General features: G+C 47.9%; 1 protein-coding gene across 2 annotated transcripts in view; it reads right to left on the bottom strand.

Annotated features, from left to right (window-relative positions):
• Positions 1 to 19,575, bottom strand: part of ctso (cathepsin O) — a 71,406-nt gene that overhangs the window by 37,057 nt on the left and 14,774 nt on the right. For both annotated transcript variants that reach the window (XM_067992798.1, XM_067992787.1), the window contains exon 3: positions 15,893 to 16,029. In XM_067992798.1, the coding sequence (XP_067848899.1) occupies positions 15,893 to 16,029 (137 nt within the window). The remainder of the gene's footprint in view (positions 1 to 15,892; positions 16,030 to 19,575) is intronic.

Genomic DNA, 19,575 nt, shown 5'->3' with positions numbered 1-19,575 from the left:
ATCGGAGGCCGGGGGTGGGAGGATCGGAGGCCGATGGAGGGAAGATCGGAGGCCGGAGGTGGGAGGATCAGAGGCCGGAGGAGGAAGGATTGGAGGCAGGGGAGGAAGGATCAGAGGCCGGGGGAGGAAGGATCGGAGGCAGGGGAGGAAGGATCGGAGGCCGGGGGAGGAAGGATCGGAGGCAGGGGAGGAAGGATCGGAGGCTGGAGGAGGAAGGATCGGAGGCAGGGGGAGGAAGGATCGGAGGCAGGGGAGGAAGGATCGGAGGCAGGGGAGGAAGGATCGGAGGCAGGGGAGGAAGGATCGGAGGCAGGGGAGGAAGGATCGGAGGCTGGAGGATCCGAGGAATCGGATGTTGGGGTCGGTATAGGAGGCTGGGTCATATTGCTTGGAACAGGTGGGCGCTCCAGCTGCCCAGCAGTAGACCCCTTTTGGGGTGGTGTCAGCCAGATCAGGTTGGTAATAGGACGGTGAGTATTTCCCTGCAATTCACGGGCCATTACCACTTCATTTCCATTCAGCAGAGCCAGTGATAATTTCCCCCCTTGTCTCAAATGCTCCCTACAAATATCCACACCTTTTAATGTTAGGCTGACCCTACTCATTTGAGCTTAGTATGGAGTGTCTACCAAGAATCCATTCTAGGAGGACTTTTATTGACTGAATCACTGAATGGGGAAGAAATTGTAGGGACACTCCCCCTCCCCACACCCAAACGTCCTATGGTCATAAGTAACAAAACGAAGAGACGAACACCATGTTTAAGGTCAGTCTAGTTCCAAAAAGGCTGTGAGAGGCAGCTTGGCCAAGGTTGGAAATTTAAATTATAGCCAGTCAGTTTTTCCAGCTAGAGATTGACCAGAATGAAAGGAAAAATTAAAAGTGATCTTTCTGCCCATTAGAATAGCTTAGCACAGTTTTGTTGTTTTATATGTTATGGGAAACAATATAAAAGTTTTAAAAAGTTTGGAAATATTATCCTGTCCAATCGTGGCTGTTCTGCAAAAAAAAACAGCTTCTTTATTTTATATTGAACTCATCTCACCACATTGTTCATCAGTTCTGGTTATAGAAAGATTGAAGACATGCAAAGGAGGGTATGTGCAAACTACACAATATCCAGGTCATATGACAAGGGAAACGCATTGTTATATCCCCCAGGTTGTATAAGTTGATAATAGGCAGTGCGAATTATCATAGAATCATACAGTACAGAAGAAGGCCAATCGTGCCTGTGTCAGCTCTTTGAAAGAGCTATCCAATTAGTCCCACTCCCCTGCTCTTCCCCATAGCCCTGCAAATTTTTCATTTTCAAGATAATACCTACGGAAGACCTGAAATTCGTAACAGCCCTGTTGCATGCAATTGTTGAAGCAGCTGAAGCACCAATGAGCACACACAATGGGATGTGTAAGAGGACAACATCAACTCAAATTCTTTCTGTACCCATTACAGCAGCAAAGTAAATACCAATACAAAAGCAGGAGGTTTGGCCAACAGTAAGGAAGACTGTTAAAGACTTAAGGAAGACACAGACAGGTTGAGGAATGGGCAGAGAGTTGGCAGATGCAATTTAATGTGGATATGTATGAGGTAATAAATTTTGGGAGAGTAGATAAGGAATGAGAGTATACATTGATAGAAAGACATTCTAGGGTATGGATGAACAGAGGGACCTAGGAGTTCAAATACATAGGGACATAAATTCAATATCATTGCGCCCATTTTACGGGCGGAAAACGGGTGCAACAATGACCAATTTAGCAAAGCGATGGCTCACACCCAATTTGTGCGAGCGTTCGGGCCGCTGCTAAACTTAGAAAGGAATCATAGAAAGGTTACAGCATGGAAGGAGGCCATTCGGCCCATCGAGTCCACGCTGGCTCTATACAAGAGCAATCCAGCTAGTCCCACTTCTCTGCCCTATCCCCGTAGCCATGCAAATTTTTTCCTTTCAAGTACTTATCCAGTTCCCTTTTGAAGGCCATGATTGAATCTGCCTCCACCACCCTCTCGGGCAGTGCATTCCAGATCCTAATCACTCGCTGTGTAAAAAAGTTTTTCCTCATGTCACCTTTGGTTCTTTTGCATCCTCATCCCAAAAATATTTTGAAATCCATATTTTGGACAATTATAACCTGCCAGAATTTATCTTCACTTAATGATTCAGTATGAACTGCGGCACCAATAGCAGATCTTTGTGTGACACCTCAAAATGTTGCAGGCTAGATTTTACGGATTTGCATTCCCTTGAGGGTATTCACAAGCCAGGAGATATATTGGGAAGCTGGGTCAGAGGTCAGCAGGCCATGCAAATTTCTCAGTCCATTAATTTTAATGGATGGAAAATTCTAACTCACTAGCCTCTACATCCAAATCCCCGATATACACTCCAACCTGGTGTAAATCAGCACTAGTAGTACAAATCTGCACTAGTAGTACAAATCTGCACTAGTAGTACAAATCTGCACTAGTAGTACAAATCTGCAAAGTCTACCCTTTATTTTGCAGTAAGATCTGTAATTACATATCATCAATTATTTTTTAAGATAGTTTCGTACCAATTTCCTCTCCTCATTTTCTCTCACCCCTCCCCACCTGAAGGTATTGATTGCCTGCTGGGATAAAGTTCCATGGGCAACACTTCCCTTCTCGCCCCTTACCCAAGTGACCATCATTACACTGAGTGTCAGCAAACTAATTGACTACTGCAGCCATCATGGTTGAGCCCAATCCTGGCCTCATCTAGACAGCCCTGGTGGCCGCCTGGAACGAGCGCTGAGTGCATTAAAATATTAAAATTAGGGTCAAGGGCTTGATTTAGGACCAGTTTGATAAATTTGTCTGTGGCAGTGCCTGATTTTTTGATTCTTAGGCCCGCCTAACAAATCAGTAGGAAAAGTCAGGAAGTAGGCTGCAGAAGCGTTATGTAAAGGGTTCTTCAGCTCCATTAATGGACGCTGCCAAGTAGAATGAGAGCATGGCGGGATTTGCAACAGTTGCTGGATTTCCTCAGCTGCAGGGAGTCAGCGACTGCACCCACATGGCCCTGTGCGCTTCTGTTGTAGACCAAGCCCCCGACTGCAAAAGGAAGGGATTCTATTCCTTAAATGTCCAACTCAACTGCAACCATAGGCAATGAATTATGCAGATATATTGGTAATCATCATGATGCCTTCATCCTTCGACAGTCCTCACTTAGGGAATTTTGACACTTCTTCAGCTGTTGTTTGGCTGATCGCAAGTCAGTGTGTGGTTTTTGGGAGGTCCTGCAGACTTTCACAGGATTGCCTTCCAAACATTATTGCAAGATGGGTGTGCTGCTTGGTCTGCATTTGGGGGTGTGAAGGGATTCGCAAAATTTCACATGTCCCCCCCGCCGAAGATTTATTGGAGTTATTAAAGAAACCCTGGTGTGACTGTTTTAAAAAATCCAGGGTCTCTCAAAATGGCTGCGGTCAGACACATGGCCTAAAAGCCTGCTGGATTCTCCAACAACTTGGCAGGCTTCGTGTTTCAGACGGGTTTCTTTAAACAATGCAGTTGCATTCAAGCCCTGAGGCAAGCCATCAACATGGCCGGCCTACACATCAAAATTCGAGCAGGAAGTGATCGCAGGACAAAAGGTGAACCATCAAGGTACATTCGGAACAATGGTAAAGCAGTTATGGAACAGATCAATACAGGAACTGGCCATTAATGTAAATGGGCCAGAAATTAGGTCCTTTGTCTTACGTTTTCATGCTTAAATCAAACAATGAAGCAAGCTGATGAGGTACGAGAAAAACCTGTTACCAAGAGGGTATAACCGGTGGCTTCCCAGTATCTCTCTCTCTCTTCTCTCTTCGCCTGGTGGCCGGGGTCCTGCTGCTTGCTAGCAACCAAGAAGGAAGGCCATCCAGTAAACCTCGCAAACACATGTCGACGGCAGCAGCAGAAGGCCAGGCCTTTTCATCTGTTTCACCGGTGAGCATTAATTTTCTGGCCGCCACAAGACAACCTAGCATAGGTCGAAGGGTGGGGGTTAAAGGGGATATTGCTAAACTTGTGATTTTAGAATTTTCCCTCGATGTGTCCGTTTCTTCCACCCCTTAAAGTGTAAGACTGTATTGTATCTATAGCGATTTCTTTATCTTCTGTATAATACTGTTTACCATGTAGTTTTAGTTTTCTTATTAATAGACATTGGTTTTCCTTGTACCAATCCACTGGTCTGTTTGTCTGTCTTTGTTACCACTCGATAAGTCCTCAGCTCAGAATCAGGAAGGGGTAAGCGATTCGCAACCGCACAGCGGGCAGGGCAGCTCAGGAAAAACATAACTGGCTGACCTATAAAAAGCCCGAGAAACAGTAAAAACCCCTTACAGAAATGGCGAGCCTGGTAGGAACTGTGGGGAAAGTGTGCAACAAGGCAGACAGTGGTGCGGAGGAGGAATCCGCAATGGAGGAAAGGTTGTCTGCCTATTTGTGCGGCAAGGTAAATATCGCGAAAAAATGGGTGGGCGATATGTTAAAGGCCGAGCGTCCCATAGATGCAGCCATCCAGTGTACAGCAAGTAAACAGTATAAGAAGGGTATCGAGAAGGCGGTCTGGCTCTTGTGTTTTAAAAAGCAGGTCTTAGTACTAGACCGCGCTGTAGCAGCGCGAGCAGCCAAGATTAAGCAGTTGACTCGAAAGTTGCAGGAAAAGACAACAGCGGAAGAGAAAGGGTTAGCAGCGCTCCAGGCAATTAGCCAAGAAAGGGCGCAGATGGCAAGGGACCACCAGGCAAAGGTAGAGCGCCTGGAATACCAGATCGCTGAGCTCAAAAGTAGCGCTAGAGGTAGAATGGAACACCTGGAATACCAGGTCAGAGAGGCGAGAGGCAGTGAGGCTAGGTTAATGGATAAGATCCACAGCCTCACGCAAGAACTAAAAGAGCAGGAGGAGAAAGTAGGCGAGGTAAAGGCAGCATATAAGCTGGCCTGCGCCCAGGGGTTTGAAGAGGCAGATCATAGCCCCTGCAGGCAAGAAATAGAACGTTTGGGCATGGCCTTAGCGAGGGCGAAGGGCATGGTTTGCCTCCTTAGCCCGAAGGCGGGCCAGTCGGATTTTACCGGCAACCCAAGCAGAGAAGTCCCACAGGCAGCTCCCAGAACGACACTAGTTAGGGAACCAGAGGCCACCACCCACAGCCCCGAGTTTTCAGGAGGTCTGGCAGCAAGGGGGGGTGGAGGATGAAGCATTAGGGGAGACCCAGCAATCCCTGGTAGATAGACCAGGACCGGGACCAGTGTACCCCCTCCGACAACGAAGGTACGGCCCGCCCGCCGATGGCGAGGACCTTGGGGCCATCCAGAACCAGTTTGTAGTGCCGCATGGCACCCAACAGCTCAGGGCCATGGTTAGTCATATCCCTAAGCTTACAGTGAGGGGAGACCCCTCTCTACACTTCCGTGAGATACAGCAGGCAGCGTGCGTTAATGACTGCGATGAAGCAGAACAAGCAAAAATGCTGCTGTTTTCTCTGGGTGGTGACCTCCTCCAAACCTTATCAGATGAGTGCAAAAGGGGGCAGAAAGATTACGAGGAGTTAAGGGATGAGATATTGGAGGCCATGGGACTAAATGATGGGAGTCCGTTCGCCCGGGTGGGAAAAACGGGCTCCCCAGGGAGTCCCCACAGGCGTTCGCAGACAGGCTGTGGCCAGTCTACCGGAGTGCATGCCCGGGAATGCCAGGGCGGGCATTCCTGGACAGAGATCAATCGGCCCACTGGCTCCGCTGTCTCATGGCAAACTGCCTGCCCCAAATTCGAACTCGAGCTGCGGCCTGGTTTGACCCCCGTAGCCCCCAGACCACCAAGGAAACGGTGATCCGCCAGCTCACGATAGCATTTAAAAATATCAGGGGTATCGAGACACCCCAACCCAAGGGGAAAGTCCACGAGGTTAAATCAGGGGCCCAGCATAAAAGGGAATGGCACCAGGAAGGGAATCGTCCCGCCCAGGCGAAGTTAAACTGCTATGGGTGCAGGAATGATGGCCACTGGCGCAAAGATTGTAGAAACCCCTGGAAGGATACCAAGGGAAAGAATCCCACTGCCCCAGCCCAAAAGGCAGCAATGGGGGAGGCAGAGACAGGAATTGCCCCTGCTGCCATGGAGTCATTTTTTGAGGCCAAGTGATCTTTTATGGCCAGCCAGGGAAAAATAGCAGCCACTACCGGTGTGATAGCTCCCTCAGCCCCCCCTGACGATGCCCCGCTATGACTAGAGAAGAAAGCGCGGATCGGCCAGCAGGAAGTTAAATTCCTGGGCCTGACCGTCCGCGCAGGGGAACGAGCCACAGACAAGGCTAGGAGGGAAGCGGTCCAAGAGCTACCAGTTCCCAGTACTGTGGAGGCGAAAAAGCAGGCAGCTGGGATCCAACCCGAGGTTAGAAATCCCCAGCTCCCAGCAGGTCACAGCTCACAGGCAGCACCTGCAGGTGCAGTCAGGGGAGGAGTCACCCAGACCCCTGTCCAAACCACTCCCCCTCTCTTCTGGGACTCAGGTGGGGAGGAGGAGGAGCCCGAGGCAGGTAGCCCCGCCCCCGACCCAGGTTTTGAACCTGGAGAGGAAGACTCTCAGCCACCGGCAGCAGGCAGCGAGGGGTTGCCTGTCCCCAGCTCAGACTTGGGAAGGGAGGAGCCACAGGGGAAAAGCCCCGAGCCAGTGAGGACTGCGACCCACAGCAAGGGTCCGCTCGCCAGGGTAGCCCCACCAATAGCACTTCCTAGGAGGTCCCCTCGGACACCCCAGCCTAGGAAGGCATGGTCGCCGGCTCCCCAGTTTAAAAGGGCTACCTCCCGTGCTAAAGTTAAGTCGAAAGACAAAGGTCCTCAGCCAGCAGTCGCGGGCTGTGAGGGACCGGAAGTAAAGGTCAGTACAGCCACGCCGCAGGGAGCAGCCTGCAGCAGTCCTGACAGAATTTGAGCTGGCCGTTCGGAGACGGGCGGCGGATGTATATAACTTTAGCAGTTAAGTTTGTAGTTTTAAGTTAAGATGTTTAGGTTTATTATAAGGTGTGGAACCGTAGTGTAATTTTAAGATGGAACCGTTCCAGTGTTGTCTACGTGAGCCGAGGTCGAGGGACCCGCTCACACTTCACCCGAGCCAGGCAGCCTATATGGGGCCCGGCCAGATGTTAAATTTTATCAGTTTGATTTTTCAGACGTTGACAGAACCAGACTATACACCCACGAGCTTTTGGACGGGACTGGGAGACAAAGAAGGGGTGCTTTTAACGATGTCTTAACTGGTTTTAACACAGGGTCTTCTGTCATCAACAGCTTAGATGACATCGAGCTGCAAACCCAGATTAATGGTTTAAAAACGCAATTAAAGAAAATATTAATCGATGCGAATAAGGTGGTGGGTTCGGAACTGCACGAAGATCAGGCCATGATTCTCCACTTAAAGGAGATCATAGCGGAGCTGGAAAAGCATGCAGAGACGGTGAATGCGCTCATTAGGGAGGGTCGGAATGCGTCAGACCAGGCGGCGCAGAATGAAGTGTGCGTACTGTACGGGGCATGGTTGCTGGGCGAGGCCCGCAGCAATCTGGAGGATTTCAAGCAAGGTTTAGTCCCCTCCTGGATCAGCAACAAACACCTCGCAGCCCTCCACCCTTTTGAGAATATATTAAGTCCGTGCCAGCTCCGCCTAGCTTCTGAGGCCTACCCAGTCCCAGTGGACTGTGGGCGTTCCAACCACACCATCATAGGGATAGTTGTAAGGATGCCAGTCATGGGCGGGACGGCCCGACCCGTGCCGGTGTACAGGGTGGAGAACATTGGTGTCATTCAGGGGGGTGCACACATTCGTTTTACAGCGGTCCCGCCCTACGTCATAAAGTGGGAGCATGGTATGACGGGTACTGACCTCTCGGGGTGCCAGAGCCGGGGATCACACATAATCCTGTGTCCCCAGCACTTGAACGCCTATTCAAAACCGCAGTGCGGGTTCAGAGCTGCTGACGCGAAGCCTATAAACTGCACCATGGAAGCCATGGCACAAGGCCATGTTCCCCCACAGGTGGCGTATATAGGAGGTGGGACATATTGCGTCACCACAGCAGCGTCTCACTACCAGCATGGTCAGCACAGCTGGTGCGCGGTGAGTGACAGCAGTTTCTGCTTTAAACCCGAGGCAGAAGTTCAAGTGGCACAGTCACGAATTGCCCCCATCCCTGAACCATCCACTGTTCACCTCACTGTGAAGGAGAATTTCACCAACCTCCAAAAGTATGTCGCCCACTTCGGCTACCTGATTCCCCCTCTCCCAGAACACCTCGTTAAATTATTAAAAGCAGTAGGGGTGCCCCAAAAACACTTTTACACGCTGGAACAGAAGACTGTCCAGATAGGGGCCGATATTCTGAGTATTACGACCCCACCCTGGTGGGACATCTTTGAGGATATTGAGGTCCCCTCCTGGATTCGTCTGGCATCACACGTGCTAGTATTCTGTCAGCTCGGGATCGTCCTCTACCTGGCATCCAGTGTAGGAATAGGGGTCTCGAGGTAGTAGTTACAACACAAAGAGTATGGAAGGACCAGTGTGCTCGGGTAGACGAAACACCCGTGTGAGTTCGGGGACGCATCCCTTGCAAGTGATGGCAGCCTGTTTCATTATTTTAATAAAGATGGTCCCTTCCGTTTGTTGTTTTCAATAAAGTAAGTTTTCATTTTGATGTTGTTTTGAATAAATATTGTTCATTGTTGTGTTGTATAGTATGCGAAATACTGTTTCATCCCAAGTGGTGCAGGGGTATTTGGACCTCTCCGTGCTGGGATTGTTGTAATTCAACCTTGTTTTCTATCCGAATGCCTGCCATACACTGGGGTTCTCTCCAAGTAAGGGAATGTATGTGTCGAGGGATTAGGGATAGGTAAATAAAGGGGAAGGTTGTTTGCGACGGTCAGAAATCTTTGCTCACCTTGCATGGACACTTCAAGCAAGTTTAAGTATCCACAGGGGGGGAGTGAAGGGATTCGCAAAATTTCACATGTCCCCCCCCCGCCGAAGATTTATTGGAGTTATTAAAGAAACCCTGGTGTGACTGTTTTAAAAAATCCAAGGTCTCTCAAAATGGCTGCGGTCAGACACATGGCCTAAAAGCCTGCTGGATTCTCCAACAACTTGGCAGGCTTCATGTTTCAGACAGGTTTCTTTAAACAATGCAGTTGCATTCAAGCCCTGAGGCAAGCCATCAACATGGCCGGCCCACACATCAAAATTCGAGCAGGAAGTGATCGCAGGACAAAAGGTGAACTATCAAGGTACATTCGGAACAATGGTAAAGCAGTTATGGAACAGATCAATACAGGAACTGGCCATTAATGTAAATGGGCCAGAGATGGGGTCCTTTGTCTTACGTTTTCGTGCTTAAATCAAACAATGAAGCAAGCTGATGAGGTACGAAAAAAATTTGTTACCAAGAGGGTATAACTGGTGGCTTCCCAGTATCCCTCTCTCTCTTCTCTCTTCGCCTGGTGGCCGGTGTCCTGCTGCTTGCTAGCAACCAAGAAGGAAGGCCATCCAGTAAACCTCGCAAACACATGTCGACGGCAGCAGCAGGGAACAGGGGCCAGGCCTTTTCATCTGTTTCACCGGTGAGCATTAATTTTCTGGCCGCCACAAGACAACCTAGCATAGGTCTAAGGGTGGGGGTTAAAGGGGATATTGCTAAACTTGTGATTTTAGAATTTTCCCTCGATGTGTCCGTTTCTTCCACCCCTTGAAGTGTAAGACTGTATTGTATCTATAGCGATTTCTTTATCTTCTGTATAATACTGTTTACCTTGTAGTTTAAGTTTTCTTATTAATAAACATTGGTTTTCCTTGTACCAATCCACTGGTCTGTTAGTCTGTCTTTGTTACCGCCCGATAAGTCCTCAGCTCAGAATCAGGAAGGGGTAAGCGATTCGCAACCGCACAGCGGGCAGGGCAGCTCAGGAAAACATAACTGGCTGACCTATTATAAGCCCGAAAAACAGTAATAAAACCCCTTACAGGTGCAACATGAGGAGGAGGGACAGCGGCAGCAGCAAAGAAGGCAGCAGAAAGGTACACAGGCTGCTAAAAGAGGGTGAAGGAGGGAATGGCGGAGAGGGCCTTGCTCCATGAGTGTGTACAGGAACCGGACTTCAGGCCTCATCATTACAGAGGAGTAGTACATCAGGCGGCTCTGGTTCTCCAGGGAGACAGTGACTGAGCTCTGCCACCTGCTTAACCAAGAATTGTAGCCCAACACCAGATGACCAACAGCACTGTCTGTGACTGTGGTCCTAAACATTTATGCATCGGGATACTTTCAAAATCCAACAGGTGACACCAGTAACATCTCTCAGTTTGCTGTGCGCACTGCAGTCAAGGAGGTCACAGATGCACCGTTTGCTAGGTGCCAGGAATTCATCACCTTCTCAATGGACGCTGCCAAGTAGAATGAGAGCATGGTGGGATTTGCAACAGTTGCTGGATTTCCTCAGCTGCAGGAAGTCAGCGACTGCACCCACATGGCCCTGTGCGCTCCTGTTGTAGACCAAGCCCCCTACTGCAACAGGAAGGGATTCTATTCCTTAAATGTCCAACTCGTCTGCAACCACAGGCAATGAATTATGATGCCTTCATCCTTCGACAGTCCTCAATCCACCAGCTCTTCCATCCAGACCACTGGGTTAGAGGTTGGCTGCTTGGGGACAAGCGCTATCCCCGAACACCTGGCTCATGACTCTTGTCAGGAACGTGGGCACAGATGCACAGCATGCTTACAATAAGAGCCACACCAGAACCAGGGCTTTCATAGAGAAGAACATCGGGCTCTTCAAGGAAATGTTCTGGATGCATGCTTTAGTATAGGCTGGAGCGAATGTCAAGACTTCTCATTGTTTGCATTTGGGGTGTATAGCCATCTGTTCTCTTCTGTGGGCTGGATCTTCGAGATCTTCAGCTCTCCCTTCTGCAGAAAGGCTAAGATGCAAGATGTTTCCTCACCCTTCCTCCTACACACCTGTGCTAGGTAAATCTCCCAGTGCAGTGCAGACCTCTCAATTCTATCCTCTAAACAATGCAGATTGCCAGTCCCTGAGCTAGTGCTTGCTTGGGTAAGGTTGAGTGGTGCTAGATCTTCTGGAAGGATGTCCTCCTCTTCCTCCCTTCCCACTGCGCCCTCTAGAATTTCAAGATCTGAAAGGGGAGAGTGGGACAAAGGTCAGCAGCTGGTGGCAAGGATAAGCATCTGCTGAAAGCAGCAGTATTTTGTCATACATAATGTGTGAAGGTGAGATTTCAGTGAGAAGGGAAAGATGGTGAGATGGCTAAAAATCTTGCGGATATGTCCTGCAGCCTCTCCAGTGGCCACACTCCTCATGCGCTCCGTGTCCACAAACTCTGTGATAGTCTCTTCTCGAGGGGACAGGGTGTATGTGGATGTTCGGCCTCCTGCTGTCTGCTCCCTGGTATTGCGTGCTAGCTTGCTCTGAAACAAAGACGCGGAAAAGCCATGGGGACCAAATTCGCACCCCAATACGCCAACATTTTCATGCACAAGTTCGAGCAGGACTTCTTCACTGCACAAGACCTCCAACCAACACTATACACCAGATACATCGACGACATTTTCTTTCTATGGACCCACGGCAAGGAATCACTAAAGAGACTACACGATAACATCAACAAGTTCCATCCCACCATCAAGCTCACCATGGACTACTCCTCAGAATCAGTTTCTTTCTTGGACACACGAATCTCCATCAAAGATGGGCACCTCAGCACCTCACTCTACCGCAAGCCCACGGACAACCTCACGATGCTCCACTTTTCCAGCTTCCACCCTAACCACGTCAAAGAGGCCATCCCCTATGGACAGGCCCTGCGAATACACAGGGTCTGCTCAGACGAGGAGGAACGCGATGGACACCTACAGACGCTGAAAGACGCCCTAGTAAGAACGGGATATGACGCTCGACTCATCGATCGACAGTTCCGACGGGCCACAGCAAAAAATCGCATAGACCTCCTCAGGAGACTAACACGGGACGCAACCAACAGAGTACCCTTCGTCGTCCAGTACTTCCCCGGAGCGGAGAAACTACGCCATGTTCTCCGCAGCCTTCAACATGTCATCAATGAGGACAAACACCTCGCTATGGCCATCCCCACACCTCCACTACTCGCCTTTAAACAGCCACCCAACCTCAAACAGACCATCGTTCGCAGCAAATTACCTAGCTTTCAAGAGAACAGCGTCCACGACACCACACAACCCTGCCACGGTAACCTCTGCAAGACATGCCAGATCATCGACACAGATACCACCATCACACGAGAGGACACCACCCACCAGGTGCATGGTTCATACTCCTGTGACTCGGCCAACGTTGTCTACCTCATACGTTGCAGGAAAGGATGCCCCAGAGCATGGTACATTGGCGAGACCATGCAGACGCTGCGACAACGGATGAACGGACACCGTGCAACAATCGCCAAACAGGAGGGTTCCCTCCCAGTCGGGGAACACTTCAGCAGTCATGGACATTCATCCACCGACCTTCGGGTAAGCGTACTCCAAGGCGGCCTTCGAGACACACCACGACGCAAAATCGTCGAGCAGAAATTGATAGCCAAGTTCCGCACCCATGAGGACGGCCTCAACCGGGATCTTGGGTTCATGTCACGCTACACGTTACCCCACCAGCGAACAAATGTTATCTGTTTTTAATATAATGGGTCATTTGCTGGCTTTCTCTGCCTTCCGGATGTTTCTGCCTCTCTCTGTTTTTTTTCCTGTTTGTTTTTTTGTTGAATGTGTATTCGGGGGTTCTGCAGGTGACACCTCTCTGTCTGAACACGGTGATTGCCTTGGCAACGGGCAGTTGCAGGGGCATTCTGTAAACACCATGTATTGTTCTATATGTATAAATGCGTAGGCTTCGAGGAGCTCCTGAACATTTACCTGAGGAAGGAGGAAGCCTCCGAAAGCTTGTGAATTTAAAACAAAATTGCTGGACTATAACTTGGTGTTGTGAAATTGTTTACAATTGTCAACCCCAGTCCATCACCGGCATCTCCACATCATGAAACAAAGAAGGGAGTTTGTTAGTGTTGGCATAGTGAGATGTTTCGAAGATGTGCATGTCAGGGTATAATAGTGTTGCTGGTGTGTGAAAAACACATGGCACAGGTGTGAGGAGGTGAGGGAAGTGATAATGAGGTCAGTAGTAAATCCAGAATGTTCCACTACAAGAAAAGGAGGTAAAGTGAAGTGTGGTGCTGGGATTGGAGGATAGTGGTGGGAAGCAGGGAAAGAAATGGTTGTGAATGCTGAGGGTACAGGTAACGCACAGCTAAGCAGAGAATAATGAGAGATATGAGCCCCAATTTTAACTCGGGGCGGGAATTGGGAGTGTGGGGGCCGAAGCGGGCAAGACATGCCCCTACAGTGACTCTCGCACGTAGCTGGCTGGAATAATGTCATGGCCGGCGGGACTCAAAATTCAAGGGAGGTCAGGCCACCACCAAGGATCCACAGAAACAGTCCCCAGCAAAGTAAGTAAGGAATTGGGAGCGGAACGGAAATTCTGTGATCAGGGGAGGGGGAAGCCCGGGCAGGGTAGGCCCAAGGTATCCTCCTGGCCCACAACGAATCTTAAAACAATATTTTACCAGGGCTTCCTGTGGCCAGAGTAATGCCTGTTGCCAGATTTCATTGGAGGATTGGAGACTGTGCTGACCTTAGTTTGACCCACGGTTAAAATCGCACGCATATCCCAATAACATCATCGAGACTCAACCTTACCCAAGCAAGCACTAGCTCAGAAACTGGCACCCTGCTCCTCTGAGGCTGATGGCCTTCCCATGCCTAAATTCAGGCAAGTAAAAATGATGGGGGGCGGGGGGGGAACGGGAACATGTCAGGAACATGGTGCAAAGCCCCCCGCAATCTTAACCGCCCACCCACACCGTTCCGGCAAAGTGGGGGGAGAGTTGAAATTGACGTTATGAGTTAGGAGTCTTACCTTAGCAGCTCTTGTGAGGTCATTAAACCTCTTTACTCATTGCAGCCGGGTCCTTGGAGCAATGCTTCTGGCGCTGACCTGCTCTGCAATCTCTGCTCACTGTTGCGGAGAAGCTAGTCGGGAAACCTTCTTGCCACTGGATGGAAAATTAAGGTCCTACGTCCTGCCAACCTCCTTCACCAACACCTTAAAAGTAGCACCGCAAAAGCGAGGACCCCTTCCAGCGTCTCTTCTGCCTGCCCTTTCCGTGGTGTTCAGAATGAAGCTGATTGTAGCAACAGCGCGCTTCCCCTTTAAGAGGTGCTGGCTCCTGTTAACTGACGTCAGTGACATCCGATTTCTTGCCGCCATTATGCGAGCTGCCAATGAACAGTGCCAGTAGCGCTGGCGACTTGCTTATTTCATGTTCAACAGGCACGGAACAAATAAAGCGCGGTCCCGGCACCTTTGTGAATAGGCACGTGATCGGACTGTGCCAACCATTTTGCGTCCATTTTAGGATGCTAACAAATTTAAGCCCCATAATTCCCTATAATTTGTGCCCTCTCATTACCATATTGCTCACCAATGGAAATAATATGTCACTATTTACCCTATCGTAACCTAGAAGACCTTATCTGGTCAGCCCTCAACTTTCTCAGTATAGTGATAAAAGCCCTAATTTCTTCATAACTGTAACCCCTCATTCCTGGTAACATCCTCATGAATCTATACTTCATCTTTTCCACTGCTTTTATATCCTTCCCATAAGGGGTACCCATAACTGTACACAATACTCCAATGTCAGCCTAGATTCTTGTACAAGTTCAATATTACTTCCTTGCTTTTGTAATCTATGCTTCTAGATTATAAAAGATCAGGATTCAGTTTGCACGTTGATGGGCATATCTATTTGTACTGCCACCTTTAATGATCTGTGCACCTGCACATTTTTCTACTCCATTTAAAATCTTACCATTTAAAGTGTATTCCTTTCCATATTCTTATTTCCAAAAAGTATTATTTCACTTTTCTCTTACTTCACATTTCTCACTGAACTACATCTGCCATCTATCTCCCCATCCTACGTCCGCCTGCAGACTTTCATTGTCCTTTTCACAATTCGCCGACACCCGCTCCCTCCAACTTGGTGTTGTCAGCAAATTGTGATATTGTTCCCTAAATTCCTAAGTCTAGATCATTTATGTATATAGTAAATAACATCTCCCCCAACAGAGATCCCTGTTGAATACCACTCATATCTTTCCAGTCTGAGTAACTTCCCTTTACCCTCACTCTGTTTTCTGCCTTCCATCAACATTGCTATCTACATGAATCCTTAATTCCATGCTATAGTTATTTCATATGATACCTTACCAAATGTTTTTTTGAAAACCCGTGTATAAGCCATATGGACTGTAATTCTTTTATCTGTCCTCTATTTTCTTTAAAGAATTCTATAAGGTTTGTCATGGAATAACCAGTCCTTTAGAAATCTGTGTTGAATGACCCCAACTGATTATGTTTCTCCAAGTGTGCAGGAATTTCATGTTGTATTATACACTCTAATCGTTAACCACCAACTGAGGTAAGACAAACTGGCCTATAATTTCATGGCATATTGTTGTCTCCTTTTTTAAAGAGCGGTCACATTTTTCCTTTCCATGCAATTTTGGAAAATGATAGTCAGAACACTAACTTATACATTGGAAAACATTGCCATGTGATGTGACGAGAGCAGTTTTCTAGCTTCTCCAAAGAAATGGTCTAATGTTTATGCTAGCAGCATTACTGAAGTTGCTATTTATTACAGAAAATTTTAGTATTCATCCAACTACAGTTCTAGCAGATTTAAGGAGAAAAAGAAACTTACAGATTCTTGATTTCGCACAGGTGCAACAACATTCTTGTCCCTCCAATCAAATTTTAGTGGTAACGCTGGCTTCTTAGTATCCTTGGGAAATGATGTGTATTTGGGAAGTGGCACTGATCTTGAACCTAAATATGTTGCTGCAGATTTAATTATAAAAAAATTATTTTTTTCTTCCCCGCTTAAAATCAGTTTTCAGTAAAATATAAACATATCATTTAAAAAATCCCAGTACATTAGTCCATATTTAGTTCTAAAGAAATCAAACAGTAGGACTTCCAAAAAGCAAAGTTCTGTACGAATGCTTAACACGGCCATGCTACATACCCTGTTGTGCGCTACTGTATTTTTATGCAGACATTGACCCATTTTAAAATGGAAGGCTTTAACATCTGTATAAAAATACACACACAGGAACATAGTATGAGAATGTTGAGCTCATACTATGTGACCTTCACTGTTTTGAGGTGCTACCCATATGTTCTGATTTCAGTCTGATTGTAGGTAGTCAAGCGATGGCAGTTTATAATTTAGTCAGGATGCAATATATGCACTGCAGCACTGAAAATACATAAAATGTAAAAGGCCGCAGTTCTTATAGTCAGTATCTACCTCAGTGTCAGTTGCTGCACCGACAACATATTTGTGCTTTTAGCTGGATCATAGAATCATAGAATGGTTACAGCACGGAAGGAGGCCATTCAGCCCGTCGAGTCCATGCCGGCTATCTGCAAGAGCAATCCAGCTAGTCCCACTCCCCTGCCCTTATCCCGTAGCCCTACAAATTTTTCCCTTCAAGTACTTATCCAATTCCCTTTTGAAAGCCACGATTGAATCTGCCTCCACCATCCTCTCAGGCAGTGCATTCCAGATCACAACCACTCGCTGTGTAATAATGTTTTTCCTCATGTCGCCTTTGGTTCTCTTGCCAATCACCTTAAATCTATGTCCTCTGGTTCTTGACCTGTCTGTCAATGGGAATAGTTTCTATCTATCTACTCTGTCTAGACCTTTCATGATTTTGAATACCTCTATCAAATCTCCTCTCAATCTTCTCTGCTCTAAGGAGAACAACCCCAGCTTCTCCAGTCTATCCACATATTCCAGTAAACCTTTTCTGCACCATCTCTAAGGCCCTCACATCCTTCCTAAAGTACAGTGCCCAGAACTGCATACAATACTCCAGTTGTGGCCCAACCAGTGTTTTATAAAGTTCAACAAAACTTCATTGCTTTTGTACTCCATGGGCTCAATTTTTGGGTGAAGGAGCGGGTGAGTTGGGGGCGGGTGGCTCCAAAAATCACTGAAACCCTGAGTGGGTTCGGAGCCGGGCTGCAACCCACCAAATTCCGGGTTCCCCAGTTAAGCGTCCAGGTGCGTGCTTGCTTCCCGAATGCGAAAGTCCCACCGGCAATTAAAGCCGGCCGGATGCTAATTTGCATAGTTTGTCAGATAGTCGAAGTACATGAACTACTTGATTGACTCGACATTTTGGCAGGGGTGCGATTTTGAAGCATCCTCAGCGTGTTTCCCGTGTTGTGGGACAGGTGGGGAGAAAACGTCATTTATTGCAGGAGGGCACTCTGTCACTTCAGACAAAGTTTTGGCTGCAAGACCTTTGTGTTTTAATTCAAAATTCTCACTTTCCACCCAAAACTCTGCTATTCAAACATATTTAACTACTTTGCGGACCCGTTCAAACTCACACCGTCAGGATGGGGGGGCGCCATGGCTGCAATCACCACTACATCTGAGGACGAGCAACATCACCAGTCTCACCAGGCACGGTGTCCACCACCGCCATGTGGAGCTCCACAACACAGTGCTGCGCCACAGGCACCTGCACAACAGCACAGAGGACAACAGAGAGAGCGACGTCGCAGGAGGCACTACCCTCGCAACAGGGTCTACAGACCGAAGCTCAGCTTCCTGGACCTCTCTGAGGGGCAGTGCATATGGAGGCTCAGAGTCAGTTGCCAGGTAGTCGCAGACATCTGCAGCCTCCTTCATGCCGAGCTGCTCCCAGCTGGGCCGAGCAGCATCTCCTTACCTGTCGCTGTATTGCCTCTCTTTGCTCTTTCTACCAAAATGTATCACTTCGCACTTTTCTGCATTAATTTTCATCTGCCACGAGTCCTCTCATTCCACCAGCCTGTCTATATCCTCTCGAAGTCTACCACTATCCTCCTCACTGTTCACTACACTTCAAAGTTTTGTGTCATCATCAAATTTTGAAATTGTGCCCTGCACACCCAAGTCCAAGTCATTAGTATATATTAAAAAAAGCAGTGGTCCTAGTACCAACACCTGGGGAACACCACTGTACACCTCCCTCCAGTCCGAAAAACAACCGTTCACCACTACCCTCTGTTTCCTGTCACTTCATCAATTTCGTATCCATGCTGCCACTGCCCCTTTTATTCCATGAGTTTCAATTCTGATGACAAGCCTATTATGTAGCACTTTATCAAACGCCTTTGGGAAGCCTATATACACCACATCAACTACCTTGCCCCTATCGACCCTCTGTGTTACCTCATCAGAAAACTCAATCAAGTTATTAAACATGATTTGCCTTTAACAAATCTGTGCTGGCTTTCCTTATTTAATCGCCACTCGTCCAAGTGACTGTTAATTTTGTCCCAGATTATCGTTTCTAAAAGTTTCTCCGCCACTGAGGTTAAACTGACTGGTCTGTAGTTGCTGGGTTTATCCTTACACCCTTTTTTGAACAACTGTGTATCATTTGCAATTCTCCAGTCCTCTGGCACCACCCCCGTATCCAAGGATAATTGGAAGATTATGACCAGTACCTCCACATTTCCCATCCTTACTTCCCTCAGCAACCTAGGATGCATCCCATCCCGACCAGGTGATTTATCTACTTTAAGTATAGCTAGCCTCCCAGCACCTCCTCTTTTTCAATTTTTAGTCTATCCAATATCTCAACTACCTCTTCTGTTACTGTGACTCTGGCAGCATCTTCTTCCTTGGTAAAGATAAACGTAATCATTTAGTACCTTAGCCATGCCCTCTGCCTCCATCCGTAGATCTCCTTTTTGGTCCCTAATCAGCCCCACCCCTCTTCTTACTACCCGTTTACTGTTTATATGCTTATAGAAGACTTTTGGTTTCCCTTTTATGTTAGCCACCAGTCTATTTTTATACTCTCTCTTGCCCCTCTTATTTCCTTTTTCACTTCCCCTCTGAACTTTCTATATTCAGCCTGATCCTTGTATTGTCAACTGATATCTGTCATACGCCCCCTTTTTTCTGCTTCATCTTACTCTCTATCTCTTTCGTCATCCAGGGAGCTCTGGCTTTAGTTGCCCTACCTTTCCCCCTCGTGGGAATGTACCGAGACTGTACCCGAACCATCTCCTCTTTAAAGGCTGCCCACTGTTCAATTACAGTTTTCCCTGCCAATCTTTGATTCCAATTTACCCGGGCCAGATCCGTTCTCATCCCATTAAAATTGGTCCTCCTCCAATTGAGTATTTTTACTCTAGAGTGCTCCTTGTCCTTTTCCATAACTAATCCATAGCTTATGATACCATTATCGCTGTTCCCTAAAGGTTCCCCCAGTGACACTGCTCCACTTGACTCACCTCATTCCCCAGAACCAAGTCCAGCAATGCCTCCTTTCTCGTTGGGCTGGAAACGTACTGGTTAAGAAAGTTCTCCTG

The sequence above is a fragment of the Heptranchias perlo genome, chromosome 1, assembly GCF_035084215.1.
Source record: "Heptranchias perlo isolate sHepPer1 chromosome 1, sHepPer1.hap1, whole genome shotgun sequence".
NCBI lineage: Eukaryota > Metazoa > Chordata > Chondrichthyes > Hexanchiformes > Hexanchidae > Heptranchias > Heptranchias perlo.
The sequence above is the reverse complement of the archived record's forward strand: the minus strand, read 5'-3'. Positions and strand labels throughout refer to the sequence as shown.